The 20,786-nt window shown below is 41.8% G+C and overlaps 1 protein-coding gene across 1 annotated transcript in view; it reads left to right on the forward strand.

The window, feature by feature from the left end:
- Positions 1-20,786, forward strand: part of klf7b (Kruppel like factor 7b) — a 65,647-nt gene that overhangs the window by 35,758 nt on the left and 9,103 nt on the right. Inside the window, exons 2-3 of the mRNA XM_084954525.1 lie at positions 3,750-4,401; positions 14,694-14,817. Coding sequence (XP_084810651.1) covers positions 3,750-4,401; positions 14,694-14,817 — 776 coding nt within the window. The remainder of the gene's footprint in view (positions 1-3,749; positions 4,402-14,693; positions 14,818-20,786) is intronic.

The raw sequence follows: 20,786 nt of genomic DNA on the forward strand, positions 1-20,786 counted from the left end.
TCTTTTTATCTCTAGTAATACTTTGCATGTACTCTGCAAGCTTTAAGAGCCTAATCCCTCAGGATGAAGGCATAATCTCCAATAATATTAACAAACACACAAACAAAGAAGCCCATAAATTCAGAGCTTCTCATTTAGATGACCTTTACAACTCGATATCGTCTTAAGCCCGTTCAGTTATAAAATGTTATTAAAATCAACTCAGACAGACTCAATTTTTTAATAAAGAAGCAAAAGCACAGAAAAAAAGGTTAAAAAGTAGGACCTGTCATGAAAATATGAAAATATTCTCTCTCTGTTCAGTTTTTATCAAACGTTGCATTGTCACATTTGTCAAATCCATGTGGAGATGGAGGAAAAGGTTTTTTTTTAAGCATTTCCAAACTCATTTCATACTGTTGAAAATAAGTAATTGTTTCTTCCAGTCGCTCATGCCAGGATTAGGATTAAACCAGGATTGCACCAAGTTCTCCAGCACCTGCCAGATTCTGTTGTAAAACTTCAATCATTGTTTCAAATCAAAGTTTCAATCAAAGTTTCAAATCATTGAAGGTGACTAATGTGTCATTTCATTATTTTTTTCTTGTAGAGCTTCCTGTTGTTGTAATCATTATTCCAATATCCAGGCATGAGGCTCTTTCATCTCACCATAAAACAGTTGGCAGCCTGAGTTTCGATTTGCTTCCTGATCCATTAGCGGTACCTAATCTTTAAACGGAGATATAACAGACCCTTTAGCATGCCCTGCTCTGTTGTGTTGCACACAGCAATGAATGAGTTGAACACAAATGCTAACAAAACAAAGCAACTGTCTGGACAAAAGGCTAACAAGAAGGTTTTTTCCTCGCAGCACTGGTAGCTTTACAAAAGTCATTGTTGCAAGATGTCGGTACAAACATGCTTATCATTTTCAAGTTTCTTTATGGAAGCCCCCCCAACCCCACCCCCTAAGAAATATCTTTGATTTTTATTCAGATGCAAATGTGCATCCTTAGGGGGGGAAAGGGCATTCTTTTAAAAAGAAGGAAAAAAAGGGAAAAGAAAGACGGAGAGGAAGTTCAGCTTATCACCACTCAACAGATGTTGTGACTAAATGTGTTGGTTTGTCTCATCACTCAGGCTGAGCGAAGTAAAGCTCCAGAGCCGGCCCGTCTGAATGGACGGAGTCAACCAGCTGCAGCTAAAACACACACACACACACACACACACACACACACACACACACACACACACACACACACACACACACACACACAAACACACACACACACATACACACACACACATTTATCTAGTAGCTGTAATTTGCTTCAATGACAGAGGTGGAAGGCGCCAGAGGATCAGGATGAGAACTTTGAGGCTGCCAAAGGCCGTTGGCCAAACGCAGGAAATTCATTTTCCAAGAGGAGACATTAAATGCATCATGCAGCAGGACAGACAGTGCCACAGCCAGGTAGCTTTCAGAAAGTGCTGAGTGGACAGAGTGGGGGACTTTTGACATAAAGAAAAAAGATCAAAACATTGTTTAGTTCCTGTGAGACCGAACAGCAACACAGACATTGAAAACATATTTCTGTCTACTTCATGGTTTGAAGCCAGGTTTTCCAACTGTATTTTCTATGAAACACATTCTGATGAGATACAAAACTAGCTGCATTTATCATATCACAGTCTGGTCTTCTACATAGACCAGTGTCCAGGCATCCAGTGTTTACTGTTTCCGAGATAAGCATCCCATTTTGTGGATGGTGTTCGTAAACTTTTCACCGTTATGAGGAAAATCATTCTAATAGAAGTTAAAGAATAGAGACAAAGATGGAAAGACTAAAAGAAAAGCAAACTCATGACATGGAAATGCAAACCCCTCACGTCAAAGGTCTTTATAGAGAGTAAAAGTCCTCAGTGCCCCCAAAATTATGCACATTAATTTAATTTAGTTAATTTACTGCTTGGGACTGCAGTATGATTGAGTCTGAGCTGAAGGGAAGCTACAATTTAGTCCAAATTTGCTTCTGTTGTTTAAAGTTGTGTATTGAAAGATGTGTCACCAATATGAAAAAGTAAAATACAGAGAGCAAAAACATTTGCTCATGAAAACAGGATCAGATTTGACTTTGAGCAGTCACGAACTCCATCCTTAAGTATTTTCAGGATTACATTTCCAAACCAAAAGTGCCTTATTATTGTAAACATGAAAGAATGTGATAAGACATCATAAAAATGTAGCTGCTGCTTTGAACTCCTGTGGTCTAACATCTGGTTTGTATCCGTTTCTGTATTCAGTAATATGTACTTCTCAGTGTTTCTCCTCTTACCCTCTTTTTACTCTTTAATGAAGGCTGTTTTTTCCCCCATATTAGCAGGTGTGTGAGCTTTACTTGTATCTCTTTAGATCATGCACCTCTATAGGTGGTACACATGTCTTTTTTTTTCATGCCTGAACATGCAGGCGGGATTTCGGCAGTAACCTGTGTTGCGGGTCGGAACGTTCAAAGCAACAACAAGATCAATCGAACAGCTTCTCTGAGACCTGAAAAGTGCAGTAGGTAGTTTTTTAGCAGAGACAAAACAAGAATCACAGAAAGCATAAAAGTTTTCAAAGGAGAAGTGCAGCCTCGCAGTAGTAAAAGTAGGTTAGTGACTGGAAGGTTTTTGGCTCAGATCCCTTGAGATAATGTGGCAGGTGCCCTTGACCGAGGCACTGAAGGCTGGCAGACCAACAACTGTGGTGATGCTGCCAACAGCAAGTGAACAGTGGTTTTAAAAAAAGTGCAGATGTCTCTGTTGTTGCTTGATAAATAAAGAATTTTAGGATCACTCGCTTATTTTTCCTTATTTTTTCCCCTCCTTGTCTCTGTTACTTCCTCTGTGTCATTCTTGGACTTGTCCTCTTGTCATCAGACTTCCCTTCTTTTCCCTGTCTTGCGATATAACGCCCATGGTTGGTTGATTTGGGTGAGCGGGGGTGGGAACAGGAAAGGCTTCCACAGTTCAGGGCTCCAGAGAGCTTGGCCGGGCAGCAGCAATCAATCACAGGCTAAATCCCTCCTCTCTCAGGACGGCCGTGTGCCAGGTAACATGGTCAACAGCTGCAGAGAAATATTAAGCCTACAGCAGGTACCTGAACTTAAACAGACTGGTAAACAAGGTCTCTGAAATGTCTGCAGTTTGGAGAAACGTACTGAGTATAGCAATGTGCAAAAAAACAAACAAAAAAATCACACCAGGCAGTGCGTTGGCTGTTTGTTCAAATATTTGACGCCAAACTTTTTCATGCATGAAAACAATAACTGTCCTTACTTTATGTCAGCAGTAAAAGTACCAGGATAGGCAAAAATCTCAAGGTGGTCAGTTGTGGACACGAGAAAATTTACTTTTTTAAACTCTTTATCACACAAGTGTCATAGAGGTCAGCAGGACTTATTTATGATTTTTCATCTTTAGGAAAGCATTTGAATTTCTTGCCCAGAGTGATTGAGGAGTCACAGTCATGTGAAGCGCACCTCGGAGGGGCTGATTTTTCTGTCTGCTTGTCCCTGTGTTGCTTTGGTATACCGTGAACCTCCGTAAAGCTCCTCTCTTCTTTCCAAAACCCTTTGAGTTTTAGCACTAACGGTAACAGTTACAGTCGTTTAAAGAGCGTTTGTAAAATAGGAAGCTTGTGTTATAATCCTGGATAAACTGTGATAGCCAACTGTTCTTTTTAAAGGTATACAAATATTGACCCTCGATTTGTGCTTCTCTTGCAGACGTGTCTAGAGTTGGAGCGGTATCTACAGACCGAGCCCAAGCGACTCTCAGAGCTCTTTGACGATGAGCTGGACTGCCTCTTAACGCCGGCGTTTATGCAGGGGGGTGACAGTGATGAAGACCTGATGGACCCCCTCCTTCCCAGCCTCCCTGACCAGCCCAGTCCACCTTCGCTACTTGTGACCCTCCCCAAGGTGCAGGCCAAAATTCTACACGTTCCCAATCCCAACAAGAACCAGACAGCAGCTGGGCCTGAAACCCTCACAGGCAAGGAGCAAGTCCTCGGAGGAGTCAGTGCAGCTCAGCTTAGTGCCGCTGTCACTTCCCTAACACCGCCATCATCACCGGAGCTTGGCCGACACCTTATTAAGCCCACACAGACGCTCACTGCAACAGCAGACGGCACATTAACGCTCAAACTGGTGGCAAAGAAGGTAGGATTAGGGGCGGCTAAGCTGGTAGCAGCGCGAGCGTTACCATCCCCACCAGGCCGAGGAGGAGCCCTCAGTGACAGCGAGCAGGGAGGGGTGGGAAGTCTGGCAGGAGACGTACCAGAGAACAAGAAGAGAGTCCACCGGTGCCAGTTTAATGGTTGCAGGAAGGTTTACACCAAGAGCTCCCACCTGAAGGCACATCAGAGGACCCACACAGGTAAAACCTTAATTGCATTCCCAGGAATTCAATTCACGATGACACTAGTGTTTCTGATTAACTTAAAGTTTTCCACGTGGCGTCTTTTCCTGCAGTTTGAAAGCATGCAAGAACTTGTAAAACACGACACTGAAAACATTTTGATCAGTGCACAGAGTGGGCTCAAAGTTGTCACTGTGAAATGCTCCCCATGATTTTAGTAAAGTGCAGTACACAGACGTGGCAACTAAGAAGTTTCGGACAAACGCGCCTGACTGTTTAACTGACCTCAGTTAGTGAAGCGGAAGAAAAGTACAACTCTGACTGGCAAGGGAGGGAAGAGGTGTTGTCTGATGATGTCTGCGGGTTAGAAGCTTCTGATTTTGAATTAAAGACTCTAGCCTGGAGCTGGAAGCTTTGAGTACGGCTTAGCGTGCTGTTTTATGATGTTTCACACTATGATTTGGCTGAGTTTCCGCAGAAATCTGCAAAGAAAACATCTGATGGATTTTTAAAAGAGATTAAAAGCTCTTTTCTTCTTCTTGTGCTTCTCAGATGATCCTCCAGAATTATTCATTTGCTTCTTGATATCACCTCAGTGCCAGAAAGGCCCTGCCTCAGTAATTGCCTGATGATTGATAGACTGGTAGTAAATTACTTTGCGAATTCAGCCGTGTCCAACTGGGTCTGATGTGCAGCTTTAGCTGCTTACTGCAGCTGCCCCATCTGTGACCCTCAAACAGAACACATGTCGCTAATGCGACCAGGAAGGGGCAGGGAGCTGCGAGTTTTCTGTAGTGAAAGCATGAGGAGACAGGCTTTGGCTTGTTGAAGTAGACTCATAATCAAAGATGGATTTGACTGATGTAGCCTAAGATGAATAAACTTTATATTCCTTGTATTTTACTCTGTAATAATCCATCTGTATAGGTCACAAAGTAAATTATGACAGAGAAGCAGATCCATGTTTCTGAAGGTTATCCAGATTTAAAAGATTTTGCATTTTACCAAGATATTTATCATTAGTCATAACAAATAACAGATAAATAACCGAAATATGGTATTTATGGCTTATAAATACCTGACTCATACCTGGATCATTAAGCTCCAGGGTAGAAACCCATTCAACAAAACTCTCCGCACCTCAGCATCCACTAACCCCACTCTGTGATTTTACATGGCCGAACACTTCATGGCTGAGTTGCTGGCGCTCCTGAGAGCCCCCCATTCTTTCAGAAATGTTTGGAAAAGCGGTCTGCATGCCTAGTTGCTTGATTTTATACACCTCCAGTCAGGGAAGTAATTGGAACACATGAATTCAATTATTTGGATGGGTGAGTGAATACTTTTGGCAGCATAGTGTATCTCTAGTTTTAGTGACAGGAACCAGTGCACGGTTGATTTCACATTCTGACAAATCCACTCATCAGTTTCGAGGTAACAAAAAAAAGCCTCCTGGATTTAAAAACTTCTGCCTGAGTGACTCGGGCTGAACCCATCATTTATCTGCAGCATAGGGGATGTGCAGATTTGTACCACCTGAAGGTAGCATTATTCAACTTTAGCTTTAACCACACCATCATTTACTGTAGCGGTTTATGTCCTCCAGTTGTCATCATACAGTGTTAGCAGTTTCACCAGGATCACAGTACGTAGCCTGAAGACCTCGTCTGTATTAATACCAGCAACTTTGGCATCATAAATCCAGCATGTTACAGGCTTATATGATCCCCAGCAACCATTGCATGGCTTTAAGTATAGCATTACATTCCAGGGCAGCACCTGGCATAGCTGGGGGAACCCACCACTGTAGCTTTATTGTAGCTAATCCAGAGTGGAGCCGCTAGTTTTCTGGTGCCCTGACGCGAGCTCGGGTATCTTTAATCTTCTGATTATTCCACAGACGAGTCATGCTAACCAACGATGAGCTTTTAAAGGCAGAATCATTCACTGTGGGGAAAAAAGACGAAGAGGACACACTGAAGACACAGTAGCTTCCACACTCTGTATGTGTGTGTGCGTGTGTATGGCATAAATGTGGGGGTGGTGTATTCCCTCCCGATGTGTTCATTACAAGCGCAGTGCTGTGGTTTAATTAGCTTAATCCTCTTTTTGGGTTATTATAACCATAAATCATTGAACATACATGTAGGGAGGGATTAGCATAGCAGAAACTACAGGGAGGAGCAGCAGTAGAAAGCCTGCACAGTGTCAATACACTTACTGTCACATAGTGCACACCAGAGGCCATTAGAAACATCATTATATTGAGGTCTGTCAGCGGCTATGCTGCACGTGTGCTTCATTTCCTTTTTTTGTAGAAAACGTATTAAAGCGTTCATACTGAAAACAATTTCTCCTTTTTTTTCCTTTCTTATACGGATATTCAATTAGGGGTGAACAGAAACATTAATAGATGCAACAGATAGACGCAAATGAATTCACTTAATCTCTAAAGTGCCCAGCCGGCGCTGTTCTGAGTCACAGCCAGGGTTTGTCTAGTTCTCCACTGTTTTACTTTTCAGTTTCTTGGATGTGGTTGGATCTTTAAAAGCAGTACACAGCTAATTGTATCACTTTGCGCTTCAACATAATATACTTAACTACATATTTGGCAGCCAAGTTAGCGGGATAGTTGGCCAGTTTTGGAAAGAGGCTTTGCCTTTCAAAAGTCTTTGCTGCACATTTTTGAAGGAGCACGAGCTCAGTGTGGAGAAGTTTTGTTCTACAGCCAAAAAAGTAAATGAATAAATACATAAGAGCAATAAAATATGAGGATTTGCATGCATTACTTTGCAGCTCGCTGGAATGCTGATTGTCATTATCATCTTATGCCTAGCTTCTGCAGGCAATCAGTCAAAATCCTTCCTAACTTAATTTAGTTACAATTATTAATGCATTGTTTGATTAAACAAAGTAATAAAAGATACATTGGCTGAACCAGTGTAAGCATATATCACTGGTGTCTTTTTTTGTTGTTGTATAAAATAGAGATGCAAACAGCAGTGATGTAGTCAAACTGCAGAAACGCCCGTTTGTCAGCCACAGGCCACATAAGTTCAGCAAGAGAGGAAGAGAAAAGAAAATGGTAGTTAAAGTGAAAATGAATTTCTCAGCAGTCTGCAGCACCTCTCAGTGTGAGTGATTTAGTGCAAGTTAGCAGGTATGTTGCGCTAACTGAACCTTTCACGGTATCCGAGCGATGCAGCTGCAGCAACAGAAATAGTTAATGAAGCAAATGAATAGCAGCCTTGTTACAGCCATAAAGTAAAGTATACAGATAAACTCAGTGTGCAATAAAGTAGCTCCTGGAAGTATTTTTACTGAGGAGGAGAGGAGAACGACAAAAAAACGTAAAGTCGGTATGTAACCTTAAAGGGAGGAGTATATAACCAATCGACGTATTATAGAATGGTAAATAAATTATGAATTATATATGAATTATATAAATTGCATTTTACCTTTTCTATTATACCTGTGTAACCAGAGCACAGAATGTCACTGCCAACCAACCACCAGCCACAATATGCAACAAATACCTTTATAAGTGAGCTGTATCAATAGTGGTGATCCTGAACTGTTTACAGTATTAGAATTTGTGCATTTTTACCAAGATAACATTTTTTATTTTGAAATAGTACAATAGTATAGTTAATATCAGAATGTCGTAAGATTCGGTAAGCATGTAGTTACCTGTGATTGTTTGTTGTTTGTAGAATTAGTTATTTCTTGGAAACATTAAGCAATAGAATTGTTTAAATAAAATAAAAATTCACCTCCATCAGTTTTTTTTTTACAAAACAAAATTAACCAGGGTGACACTTCGGCTGGCCACGTTTCACCCAGACTGGGTCCTGAACTTGTCAACATTTTCAAGTTCATCACAGGCGGGTGTAGGTGACAGTGTGTAAATGCAGAGTCAGACACTCCTTAACAGTCCTATGTCACATGCAGCAGTTCCTCAACAACAAATCAGTAGGTTACAGTTTCACGTAGTGAAGGAGAGGCGTTATTTTCCACTCGGGTCTGTGTGGTTCGGAAACTTCTTTAGCATACTGTTGTAGCTTGCTTGAGTCACTGCATTCGAGAGCAGTGGGACCGCATTAACATTTGTGAAGCTTTCCATGGACATGAGGTGCATGTTCAATGAAATCTGCATAACCTCATAATGATGATGCTTGTATTGTGTGACTCAATATTACGTGATGTGAGGTGTATTCTGTCTGTGTTCTGTCGTGCAGGTTAAAACACTGGTCACTCCGGTTTAAGTCGAGACCTCCACTTCCCCCCCACCTCCACCCCCACCCAATATAGGTGACACCACAACCTCATGTGGAGTCAGGAGAAGCCCTGCTGTAACCTCTCGACATCCCCATAGAATCAAAACTCCAACCTGTCTCTCTCTCTCACTCTCTCTCCCTTTTGCTTATTCAGTTTGGGTTGCCAAGCAACTGCATCACACTCTTCCATAATTGGTTGGTGGCTGGTGGATTGTCCATGCCTGTTAATCTCTCCCCGAGTCTCACTCTCTCTTTTTCTCTCTCTCTTTCTTTCACACACACACACACACACACACCACTACCCCCCTCCTCTCTTCTCTCTTTCTCTCAGTTGCTAGGTGACTTTATCATGCATCCTTGCCTTGCCGTGCTATAATTGGCTGGCGTCATGGTTGCTGTGGCGTCAGGCCCAAGCTGGCCTTGCTTCATTCCTCTAACACTGTGTGCGTGATATGGTGTGTGTGTGTGTGTGTGTGTGTGTGTATTTGAGGGGGGTCCTATTGAAGGAAGACGAGGGTCTTGGGCCAATTACAGAAAACGAGTGTGAAACGGCAGCCTGTCTGGCACCTGCGGCCCGCACTCATACCCCGTATCACACACACACACTCAAGCACATACATGTAGGTTGAGATTGTAACATTTCTTCAACAGGCCTACAGGATAAGCTGCCAAGTGCTTTTCTATTCTATGTAGAAAATATTGGTCCCATAGTCAGACCACAGAGGACTCTGAGGAGTGAAGTAGAAGGATTCACACATTCAGATACTGCTGCTGAACATGGGTGGTATTTTGGTTCTTTGCAGAGCTTGAAGTGATCTGCTGTAGAATCACATGTACTCACATATTTTACAGCTGTACCAGAGCTGTAACAAAGACTTATGAACCCCTGAGGGAAATAGAAATATTTACTGGTAAAAGGTATATATATATGTGTGTATATATATTATATATATATATATTATATATATATATATATATATATATATATATATATATATATATATATATATATATATATATATATATATAGACACAGTGCTATGCAAAAACATTGAGAAACCCATTATTTCTTTATTATTTGCTAGGAAACACTATTGAAATGTATTTAAACCTGTTACACATATATTATAGAAATAAAGCATATAACACAAAAACAGAGTTTGTACACTTCTAACATTAAATATGATTGTTTAAGACCACCGTTACTCTTCAACAAAGCATTAGGCAGCTTTCTTGTAATTTCTGTAAGTAGTCTTCAGGAATATGTTGGGTTTTTTGTTCTGTTCTCTGTCAAGACGATCCCATACTCCTTGTTGAGATCAATCGACTTCTGGTGGAGTGAAGAATGGAGTAGGCGCATATATTGTGCTTTTCCGCACTGACCTGAAAACCATCGGTTTTTTTTCATCCCAAACTTGATCGACTTCTTATTTAAATGAATAGTATTTCTTTGAAAAGCTACATGGCCTCTGGAACCAGGCTGACAAAATAAAAAGACAACAAAAGAAATGACTCGCCTTCCTCAGCTAGCCAGATGAGCATGCCCGCCTTGACCAGCTTACTAGAGGAGCACCAACAGTCCATATCAATGACCGTGTCCTCCGACATTAAAGCAGTGCTTGCCTCTCTTAAAGCTAAACTGGACACGGACAAGCTACACTGACTGACCTGAAGACCAAAGCCAGCTCGACAGAAGAACACATCCAAGCCTCAAAGCATCATGCGCCACCATTTTTCAAGCTTGTGCTAAACTCAAGAACAAGAATATTGACTTAGATGGACGTACTCACTGGAACAACATCAGGATTATTGGCCTGTCAGAGTTCATCGAGGGACCCCGACACTCAACTTTTTTCTCTAAAGTCCCAATGAAGATATTTGGGGAACAAGTGCTGCAGACTCCGCCAGAGCTGAATCGTGCCCAGTGCACCCTCGTTCCCAAACCACGACAGGGGGACAAGACCGGGGCCAATGATCATGTTTTCATCGACACCAAACTAAAGAGTTGGCCTGTAAATGGAGGAATGACTTGAAGTACAGAGTCAGTGTTGGGTTGAGGAGCAGAATGAGAGAGTTGGTTTATCCATTCATTTATTTCCAGAGATCCAGAGAGAAGCGGCGGGCAGAAGGGCAGGGAGGTGAGGTGAACGCGGCAGAAGCATGTAGCCTGAATGGATGAGTTGTGACGGACAGCCAGCGAAGGTTATGCAGCCTGAGCAGGTGAGTAGTGGCAGATGACCACCGAAGCGAACTGCAGGGGAGTTGAGTATTGTTCCAGGAACAGCAAAAGCAAAGTAGAGACACAAGGAAACAGCAGTTAAAATACGAAGAGGCAAATAACAAGAGAGAGAAGAGCTGAGTTACCACGATAGGAGTAGCTGACAGACTGGCGATGAGTAGAAGGTTGCGGTGGCCTGCTGATTGCCTCTGATGGAATCACAGATGGGTGATGCAGGTCTGGAAACAAGCCAGCACGAAAAAACATTTCAAAACAGCAGACACTCACTCAGAACATGACACATCTACCATAGATTTCTTTCTTCTTTCTTTTTTTTAGTTCTGCCACTGCTTCTTTTGTCCTACACTTGTCCAGCTCCCTCAAATCTTTTAAGGACACACTGCACACCATGGCAAGATATGCCATGTTTTCAGCTAATAGCCCTTTGATTTTTACCTTGTTGGTACAAAGTCTTTTTTATGTGTTGCTCACATATTTTAAAGTACCTGTCCAGTTTAGGTGGCATTTTGAATCAGATAGTCAAACGCGCTAAATCTATTCAAAGCTATGATCCAGTCCAAGTGCCTGGTTTTACTTTTGGCATCTGACATAACTGGTCTGGAAATGTTCAGCGTGTTTTTGTTTCATCACAGCTCATGGGCTGCTTTCCTGTGATATATGTGCTTGTGCATTTATTCAAGTGCCCTGGTGAGAGTTTAATTTACAAGGAGTGAAATGCAGTAGCTTGTATTGTAAATGAGCTGCTCTTACGTTTTTTAGTCAAACCTCCTTCTACTATTTATGCTACCTTCAGTCATCGCCACTTCTCAGACTAAATGATCAAATGAATTTTACACCAAAGCCATCAGCATAGTTTCTAAATCAGAAACTTCACTGATTCATTCATAAAAAACTTTAAATCTTCATATAGACCAGTTATAGCAGTACCATTGGTAGATGTGCTATGTGAACCCTACTAGGTCCAGCCAACAAGCTGTACTGTCTCAAGACATGTGGTGTCACTTATGGAAACAAACTTTAGCATTATAGTGAACTCCTAATGATAAAACACAATGAAATACAGATGGCAGCTGCAGAAGTTTGGAGAGATGAGATTACCCTGCTCTGAGCCCCCCGAGACACTCTGTCCACAGTGATCCACAACACATCAGAAACTACAGTGGTTAAGAAGAGCTGTCGCTAAAAATTTACAGCAGAGAGACGGGAACGAAACCCCGATCCCTGTTGTGGGAATCTGCGTCAGGCTGCATGAGATTTGACTGGAGAATTTGAATATGCAAATCCTGGAGAGCAGAGCTCGTGATCTGGAATTAATTTAGTCCAACTGAAACTGCAGTGATGTTGTGTCTACGGAGAAAAGACGCCGCTGATCAAAGAGACGCACTAACTGTGGGGAAATAAAGGGGAAGAAGGGCATCATTCACAGTCGGATGTTCCTGTAGCACATCATCTTTTACTTCTCGTTGCATCACCTTGCTGTCAGAGCGGCTCGCCACCTCACATCCTGGTCCGCATGAAGGTGTACTTTCTTGTAGTTGTACTATACTGCTGCAATGATTCAAGGTGATGAATTGAGTCAATTAAACTTCATAAAAAAATTATAAGACAGAGACGTTATGGCCTGCAGTAAGACTGCGGACATAAAAAGCAAAAAAAGATAAATAACCTGAGAGAAAGGAAGGAAGCTGTATATGTAAAAATGTCTGAAATGTTAATGTTTCTTTCAACTACTCAGACTTAATTTTCAAACCAGATTGCCATTTCAACTCACGCAGTTCTGTGCTAGGCACCTAAAATGGTACCTTAGTGGGCAGCCTGGTAAACCAACCATTTAGTCGTCTTTCATGCTGCACGCATTCTTCATCCCTCGGCCCGTCAGAAGCGAGCAACTTAGCGTCTCACCAACATCATTTCAGTTAAGGCAGAATCTGTTGTTCCTCCAGCAGTTACTTTGTCTCAACCTTGCTCAAGCTTTTCATCATTTTTCTGGCTCTGACACAAGAGGATGATGATGATTAAAGTGAATCCTGCCAACAAAATTCTGATTGGTTTTATTTTTTTTTATTTTTTTTGTAACACCAGACTTGTTTGAATCACTGACGAAGCCAAGTTGTGGGTGGGTCTGGCACCAGGTTTTTTTTTCTTTTTCTTTTAAATATATCCATGAGACTAGTTTCTCCATCTTGGCTTTGTGTATTTCTAGTCTGATTTTCCAGGTTAAAAATTCTAAATTTTGATGGCAGTGACGGCTGACTTTCAGGTCCATGTTGTGTACCGCTCGGGCTCCACGTTAGTTCCACTTAGCTCTGAATTGGTGCGTGTTTGTGTTTGTCTCCTTAAGAAGATTGGTGTGTGCTGTGATGAGAGTAGAGGGGCTGCAGGGACATCTGGCTAACTGACTCTAAGCTGCTGTATTACTTCCCATTAAGAGTCATTAAGACCCCAATTATAGTTACCACCCCACAGTTCACACGCACACACACCGGGGGTCTGCAATTACATTCAGACAGTCTTTTTTTGCTCTTCTGCACAGGGTGCAGTAGAGAAAACCCAGTTTTGGTTTATATAAGCATTGTCCCGCATTTCTTTAAATGCTGGACTGAAGCAGGAGGAGCGCTGAAACAAAATAAAAGTTCAAGGTCATCTGCAAAAATAATGAGCCTCGCTGAGCTTTTATCACAAGCCAAAATCCTCCAACAAAACACAGCATATGGACATTAGATAACTAGTAAGCAGCTATCAAACTACTTTAGTTTTTAAACCAGCACCGCTACAAGTCCAAGGCACTGATGAAATGAAAGAGCAATCCGTGCAAACTGAACTCACGGTTTGGGTAATGCCAGAAGAAAACTTCTGAGTTCAGCCTGCATAAGGTACAGAACAGAGACACAAAGATACTAAAACAACATTTACTGCAATCCAGAACCGGTCGTTAGCACTGATGCTATTGGAGCCTAAGTATGAATTCATGTCCAAAGGAGATAAATAAAGGAGCTGTTCATGTACACTTCTGAAACTCTGTTGTAACATAGCTAAATACTCATTTTATTATTAGTTGTGGTATTTATTTATTTATTTTTGTGGAAGTGCGCAGGGGGATTTTGTTAGAAGGCCCTGATTCGCTGCTTTATCTGCTCATCCCCCACAGACGCACGGAGAGAGAGAAATCTCATACAAGCATGTACACAGTCGGACATCTTCAGGTCCCATCTGAAGGCAGTCTGCTCCTGCACACCACACACACACCTCTCAGCGTAATACACACATGCACAGCTGGAAGGCTTTCTATCATGGAGAGATAACTACAGGCTGAGAACAATAGACCATCTCTTCTCCCATCTGGTGAACCGGGGGATGAAACTTCATTTACATTTCAGACCCACCCCAACCCACCTCAGGGTGTGCATATGTGTTCATATATGTATGTGTGTGTGTGTGTGTGTGTGTATGGTGGGATGGAGGTGGTGAGTTTGTGGGGTAATAGAGGGAACAAAACGAGATTCATTTCAGGGTGAATTTGGGATTATGAATTAACACGCCACTGTGCTGAAAGACTTCATTTATAGCTAATTGAGTGTGTTGGCTCATTGAAATGGCTGTTGTGTTAAAACTTGTCTGCCTGGCTGGTCTCTGGGCTGTCTGGGTGCGTATGTGTGTGTGTTTGGAAAAAGCCAGGGGTGGTAACCTGTACATTAGCGAACAGCTGTAGTTTAGACGTGTGAAATTAGATGTAAAAATGATTATAAAATGTGACACCTTCCCCCTCTCTCTTCCTCTCTGTCTCTCCTTTGCAGGTGAAAAGCCCTACAAGTGCTCATGGGAGGGCTGCGAATGGCGCTTTGCCCGCAGTGACGAGTTGACACGACACTACCGCAAACACACCGGAGCAAAGCCATTCAAGTGCAACCACTGCGACAGGTAAACGGATAGGTGGCACAAACACAGCAAACACGCAGTGCAGTTTACATTTGGAGGACTTTGATGTCCTTTATCTGGCCAGGATAAAAAATTGTTTTTAATATACAAGCCAAAGAGTTGTGTATCTGTAAGGTTTTGTTTGCAGCTAATTATTTCCAGTTTGTTTTTGGTCATTGTGACACATTTCTATGTATAATTAGCAGGTATCTCTTCCTGTGCGAACCACCCATACAGTCAATTGATGCACCCTGCAAAACAAATTAGCTTCCTTAGTTGACTGCACACTACTGTCTTATCCAAATATGGTCTCTTCTGCCTCCATAAAGCCAAATCAGAGATGGTGATTCCATCGAGCTGCTTCAGTGTTTCAGTGTAATTCCTGCCATTCTTGAAGGCTTCTTCTGCCGGGACAAGTCAAGATGCCTAGTGAAAAAAAAAGACTATTTCCCTCATTAGGTTCCACCAAAAACCTCTAAATCCATTGATTGTTAGTCGTACTTTCACTTACTTAGAACTTCCACCTATGCTGAGCAGCGCATTGGGCAGCTAACAATCTCCATCGTCAGTCAGCGGCAACTGCTTCGGCTTCATCCCAGGCGATGTCGACAGTTTTCAGATCATCCATAAACGTTCGAAGCCATGTGATCTTTGGTCAGCGTCGCTTTCGCTTGCCAGTGTTGGGAACCATGTAATGGCAATCTTGGCCGAGCGATAAGGGGGTAGATGTGGCACGCAATATGGCACGCAAAGTGGAAGCGCGTTTCTGCGACAACATCGGCTAAAGGGCGGGTGCCTGCTCTTTGAAAGACCTCTTCGTTCGTTATCCCGGTAGGAAGTTCTCAGTTCGCCATAGGCCACGTTGTATGTTCAAGCAGTCCAAAACTTAGATGAAGAGCTATTCATTTGCAGAGTTGCAAATGAATAGCTCTTCAAGTTGAAGCACAGCTTTATCAGTTTGAGTCAGAGCCATCTAGTACACATCCATCAACATTGGGAAAATGGCACTATAAACCTTCTCGCAGAAGAGGTGAGATCACTGATGTAAGTGTATGAAAACTAAGATAATGTATTAGTCTTTCACTAGTAGGTTAAAGGTTTAGTACTAATACTGTACTAAGCTAGGCTTGGACCTTGACTCTTGAGATCCATTTTTCCCAGCATCAACAGTTTGCTAGCCAACCATATTTGCAACAGCTGGTACCTAAGGGTGTGTTTAAGGTCTGAGCATTAGCCTGTGATGGAACCATTTATATTAGTTCTTCCTATCAGCTTTTGTTGTTGTTGTTGTTTGTTTGTTTGTTTTTTTTAATTGCTATTGTTTCCAAAAAAGATGTTTCCAGTATGTAAAGTCCATTTTGGGAACAGACACAGATAGCTGGAGATTCCTGTTATGCTTCTGTGAAGTTCGCTTAAAATCCTCCACAGAGGGCGGATGAGTACTTGGTGCATTGTATATATAGAAAACAGACCCTCACATCTGATGATGAAATTTACATCATTTGGACATGAGTGGACCTCGGTGGATTCACGTATTCGAAAAGTATAACTGAGACCATTTAGCACATTGAATGTTGGCTAAATATATCACAGAGATATCTTATCAGAATCACTGAAAATGATCAAAGTTGCATCTGGTAAGACAAGAGCTGCTAATGAGTTTTCTACTTTTCATGCTCACTGTCAAATGCAGGAAAAGTTGGCTACAGTATCACAGTGCTTTAATAAAATGACCTCTGAACATTGCTGGCTGTTACATCCAAAATAGTAGGAAGTCAGGTCATTTTTTAAAAAGTAAATTTAAAATAAAATAACATGTTTTTCCTGCATTTACTGTAGATCTAAACTTTAACAAATTTTACCTTCTTTTATTACAAACAAGGGGGTAATAAGCACAAATATTAAATGCTGAGAAGAGATTTTAAAGGAACGTGAGCAGCTGTGTCAGGATGAAGATTCACGACTTTATTTTATAGCATCGTCAATTTAATGGTGAAATATGCTATAATGCTAAATTAAATCAGTTTCCAGAGGAATACATGTTAGTACTAACTTGTAGATCATGTTATGTATTAAATTGTATTTTTTGTGTGTGTGTGTTGCTCCTGCTTTACCAACTCATGTCTGATGTGGACAGAGGAAAACAAAAGAGAAGCAGATGAAGGGGCGTACGCTTTAAACTAAAGTCTAAGTCTCCTGCTAGAAAACAACCAGGGATGTGTTTGTGAGTCTGTTGAGAGTCATCTTGTCACTGTTTTGTGTTTGCTTCTTAGAGGAGAGAGAGTGTGTGTTCGAAAGTGTGTGTGCTTACTCATGCTTCTGTGCTGGCAGTTAAATGGATTCTGGCTATTGGCAAGCAGGCTACAGCTAATTGAGTGGCACCAGATGCCAGCTCCACTTTAACATTCACTCTCTCTGAATGTGTATGCGCCTGTAATACCTTTTGAATGAAAGAAACACACGCACACACGCAAACTTTTGCCCTAGAGACAGTGTAATTGGCTGTTGTGGGTTCTCTCTAGTTAGGATTTTAGACATAAACCCCCCCAGAAACCTGCTGGAAAGCTTCATAATCCAGACTGAGAGCTGGGACTGTATTAGCTCTTTTCTGGCACATGCATAAATGCACAAACACAGTATGCAGACACCTCACACTCGCATGCATATTGAGCGCAAAGATGTTTAGATGCAAAGTCATATCGACTTGCATGAATATTTAAATGTCCAGGCGTATAAACGCAACACTTTTGACACACAATGGCGCAGATGTAAGCCGATTCAGTCGTAAGCACAGCTGAGGCTCTACCTGAAGCAGGGCTTTCAGTGCGTGAGGTAAGGGCGCCGCTCAGCCGCACAGACGCAGATGTTTGCTGAGGCTCTCCAAAGTGAGTCATCAATGCAAAGCATGAACGGCCACATCGAAAAAATAGCAGCTGCTTTGATTAAAAGTCCTTGCCTTTAAATATAACTACAGACATGGATTCAGACTCTTTGTGCAGCAGGCGCATTTTTTCCATCTTTAGGTAAAAGTTTGAATTTGTCCAACACTTTCCTTTTTTCTTTTTGTTAATCTTAAACAACGTCACTGCCTTTCAGAACAACTCGTCTTAATCGTGTTTTCACGTCTCCCTTTTTGGCTTTTTAGTGTTCAAATTACAAGGTTAACATAGCGAGGGCGCACGCTGATCTGTACAGTAGTGGACAAATGCACACACAGACACAGACACACACATCTGTGGTGGGTGGAGCCAGGCAAATATTACCATGAGAATGGCAAGAAGTGGCAGGCATGGAGAGGTTAACATTAGCTAGAATGTTCAATCTGACACAATTTCTCCTGGGGAAACAGACACACAGACACACGGCGGTCTGTTATTAATCCCGCCTAATCAAGCGGGGACCCCCCGATGTTTCCTTGGAGCTGGACAGAGGAGGTGCGGGGGGGGGGGAGAAAGCAGAGTTTTGAGGAGGAAACAAGGGAGTGGGGGGTTACCAGCTGGTCCTGAGACTCCGCCCCCCCAACATTGACAAAGTAACTTACATGGCCATCTGTCCAGCCACACACACACAGACTGGTGCAGGTGTACAGTAGGTACCACACGGCGAGCTTAGAGCTGAGGGGAAACACTAGACCACATAGCAACAAGGAGCAAAGTTCAGCTGCACTCTCACTCCGCGCTAGATTTTAGGTGAATTAACAGCTGGTCCACGTATACAGAAAACCTACAGCAAAGACAAAAAACCAAAGAAAAGAAAAAAATACAAGAAGAAGTCGTCTTCTTCTGGCATGAGTTTCAAAGCTGACTTTTCTTTTCTTTTTTTTAGACGTACACGTTTTGTTTCAACAGCATCCCAGCAACCTTGACTAAATGCGCACTGGTGCGTTGGTAAAGTCTGCAAGCAAAATTGAATCCTGTGGACTGAAGGGCCAAAACTAGAGAGAGAGAGAAAATGACTTTTACTAAAATCAGCTTAGAAGGATCTCACACAGGAGCAGAGATGAAAAAGCAAAAGTGGCTGACAGATGGTGTGACTCAAAACAATCGTCAGAGGGATTTAATGACACCCAGTAGGAAGCGGCACGTTTACGATTCTAGCGAATGCGGCTGGCATCTTATCCTAGTCAACCTGTTGTTGGCGTCTCTCTGCATCAAACACTGTTGCTTCATGGAGCAGTGTTTCTCTTATTTTCTTATTTTTTTGTTGTTTTTACTGTCAAACCTTGAAGTAGAGATTATTATTTTATTAGCGCTGGGGAGCAGAGGTTTGTATGAGCAAACAGTAATATATGTATCAGAGCCCATCACTCGCCCCTTAGTGAAAGTGTCTGATCACTTATTTTGCTTTGAGCTGATTGGCTTTCAGTTCATATTGGGATCTTCTTTTTTTTTTTTGCTATTTTCATCTGGCTTTCTAGCAGCTTACCCAGCTCAAGGCAGCACACAACAGCGTCCTTCAAATGAGGTTTTCTGTAGAATCTATAGGCTGAAATTCAGAGAATAAATCTCAGCAGAAGCAGGTCGTTATGCAGTTTAACGATTTGGGTGTTTGGCTGTGTCTGGTTGTCTCTATCTGGAACGAACAACAACCTACCTATACACACAACACACGCGTGCACACGCTCGCACAAAGAATAGGCTTGACTAATTAATAATGAATAAAGCCTCTGGCAAATTGAATTTTTAATTTTCTCATTTAAGTCTCGCCCACATTTTGTTTTGCCTTTCCTTTAGTCATATCGTTTGTGATTTGTTTTATACTGGATGTTCAACTTTAATGTCCCCGCAATTAATAAAGTACTGGCAATAAAATGAAAATACTTGTGACGCTGTCAGTTTAATATTATGTATCGCCAGCACCTGGTTTTGTGTCCCTCTCTTGCATCAGGTGCAGCCAGTACTGAGTTAAATGGTCCGGCATCAGAAAGCACTGCCAGCTTGTCTGCATTAGTGTCCATGTTCACGGTGCATATCTAATTAGTTTCTACAGTACTGTTTTACTCTGAGCTGGAGGACCGACTTCAGCTTCGGGGGTCTGGCTGTGATTTATGGCGGTGTTTGAGTCGCATTTAGGAAATCACCGAGGCTGGCTTGGCCTCTATTCATCTTTACATCACGGTTTCACTGGTGTGACCCGGTGAAGCGAGAGCACTTAAATTCACCGTGGTGTTGAAATGAAGTACTGTGCTTCTCTACTTGTAGATAATCTAGCTCTCTTTCTTCTTCTCTTAATGTGTCTCTCTCTGGTTGCATGTTGAAATCTTACTCTTACCTCTAATTCAGATGTGACTCTCTACAAAGAGCTTTTGGAGGTGTCAAAACCATGTTTTAAGAAAGTATCTACTTGAATTTATCCTATAGACTGCAAAATGAATAGTTTGAAATTCAGTGTTTAGAACTGTACATGAAACCAATATTCATTCATTCCACTTATCCAGTTCAGGGTCATTGGGACTGGGGCCTGTTCCAGAGGTAATTCCTTCTTGGGTACATGTTTCTCCATCACCTTAAACAGACTTGGATAAACTGCAATAACACTGGTCAAGAGTATTGTAAGTGTTAAATGCTAACATTTGCACAACAGTTGGTAAAGAAAAGAAAAGAAGAAATGATTACTTCAGTGACGGAAAAAGCTGATGCTGATTTGTTGTTGAAAAAAAAAAGAAAAGGTCGAGAATTTTACAACTTAGAATAACGGAAAATTCACGTATTTTGAAATAAAAATTTTGTGTGATCATCATAGTTGTTCTACTGATAAAATTCTTTCCCTCAGTGGTGGAACACTGATAACTAATTCCATTGCTATTGTATATTCATACATCTGAAAAAGTGCCGCAGGCCTGGCTAGTCATAGTAATAAAGATAACTTGGTACTTTGCATCATTGGTCACGTAGGACTGAAGTTCTAATACTGCACAGTAGAAAAACACAGGATAACACAGTAGAGGCTGGGCAGTTCTGCCAGTTTGGGTT

Source organism: Perissodus microlepis, chromosome 16, assembly GCF_051167445.1.
Source record: "Perissodus microlepis isolate ML-2025 ecotype Zambia chromosome 16, ASM5116744v1, whole genome shotgun sequence".
NCBI lineage: Eukaryota > Metazoa > Chordata > Actinopteri > Cichliformes > Cichlidae > Perissodus > Perissodus microlepis.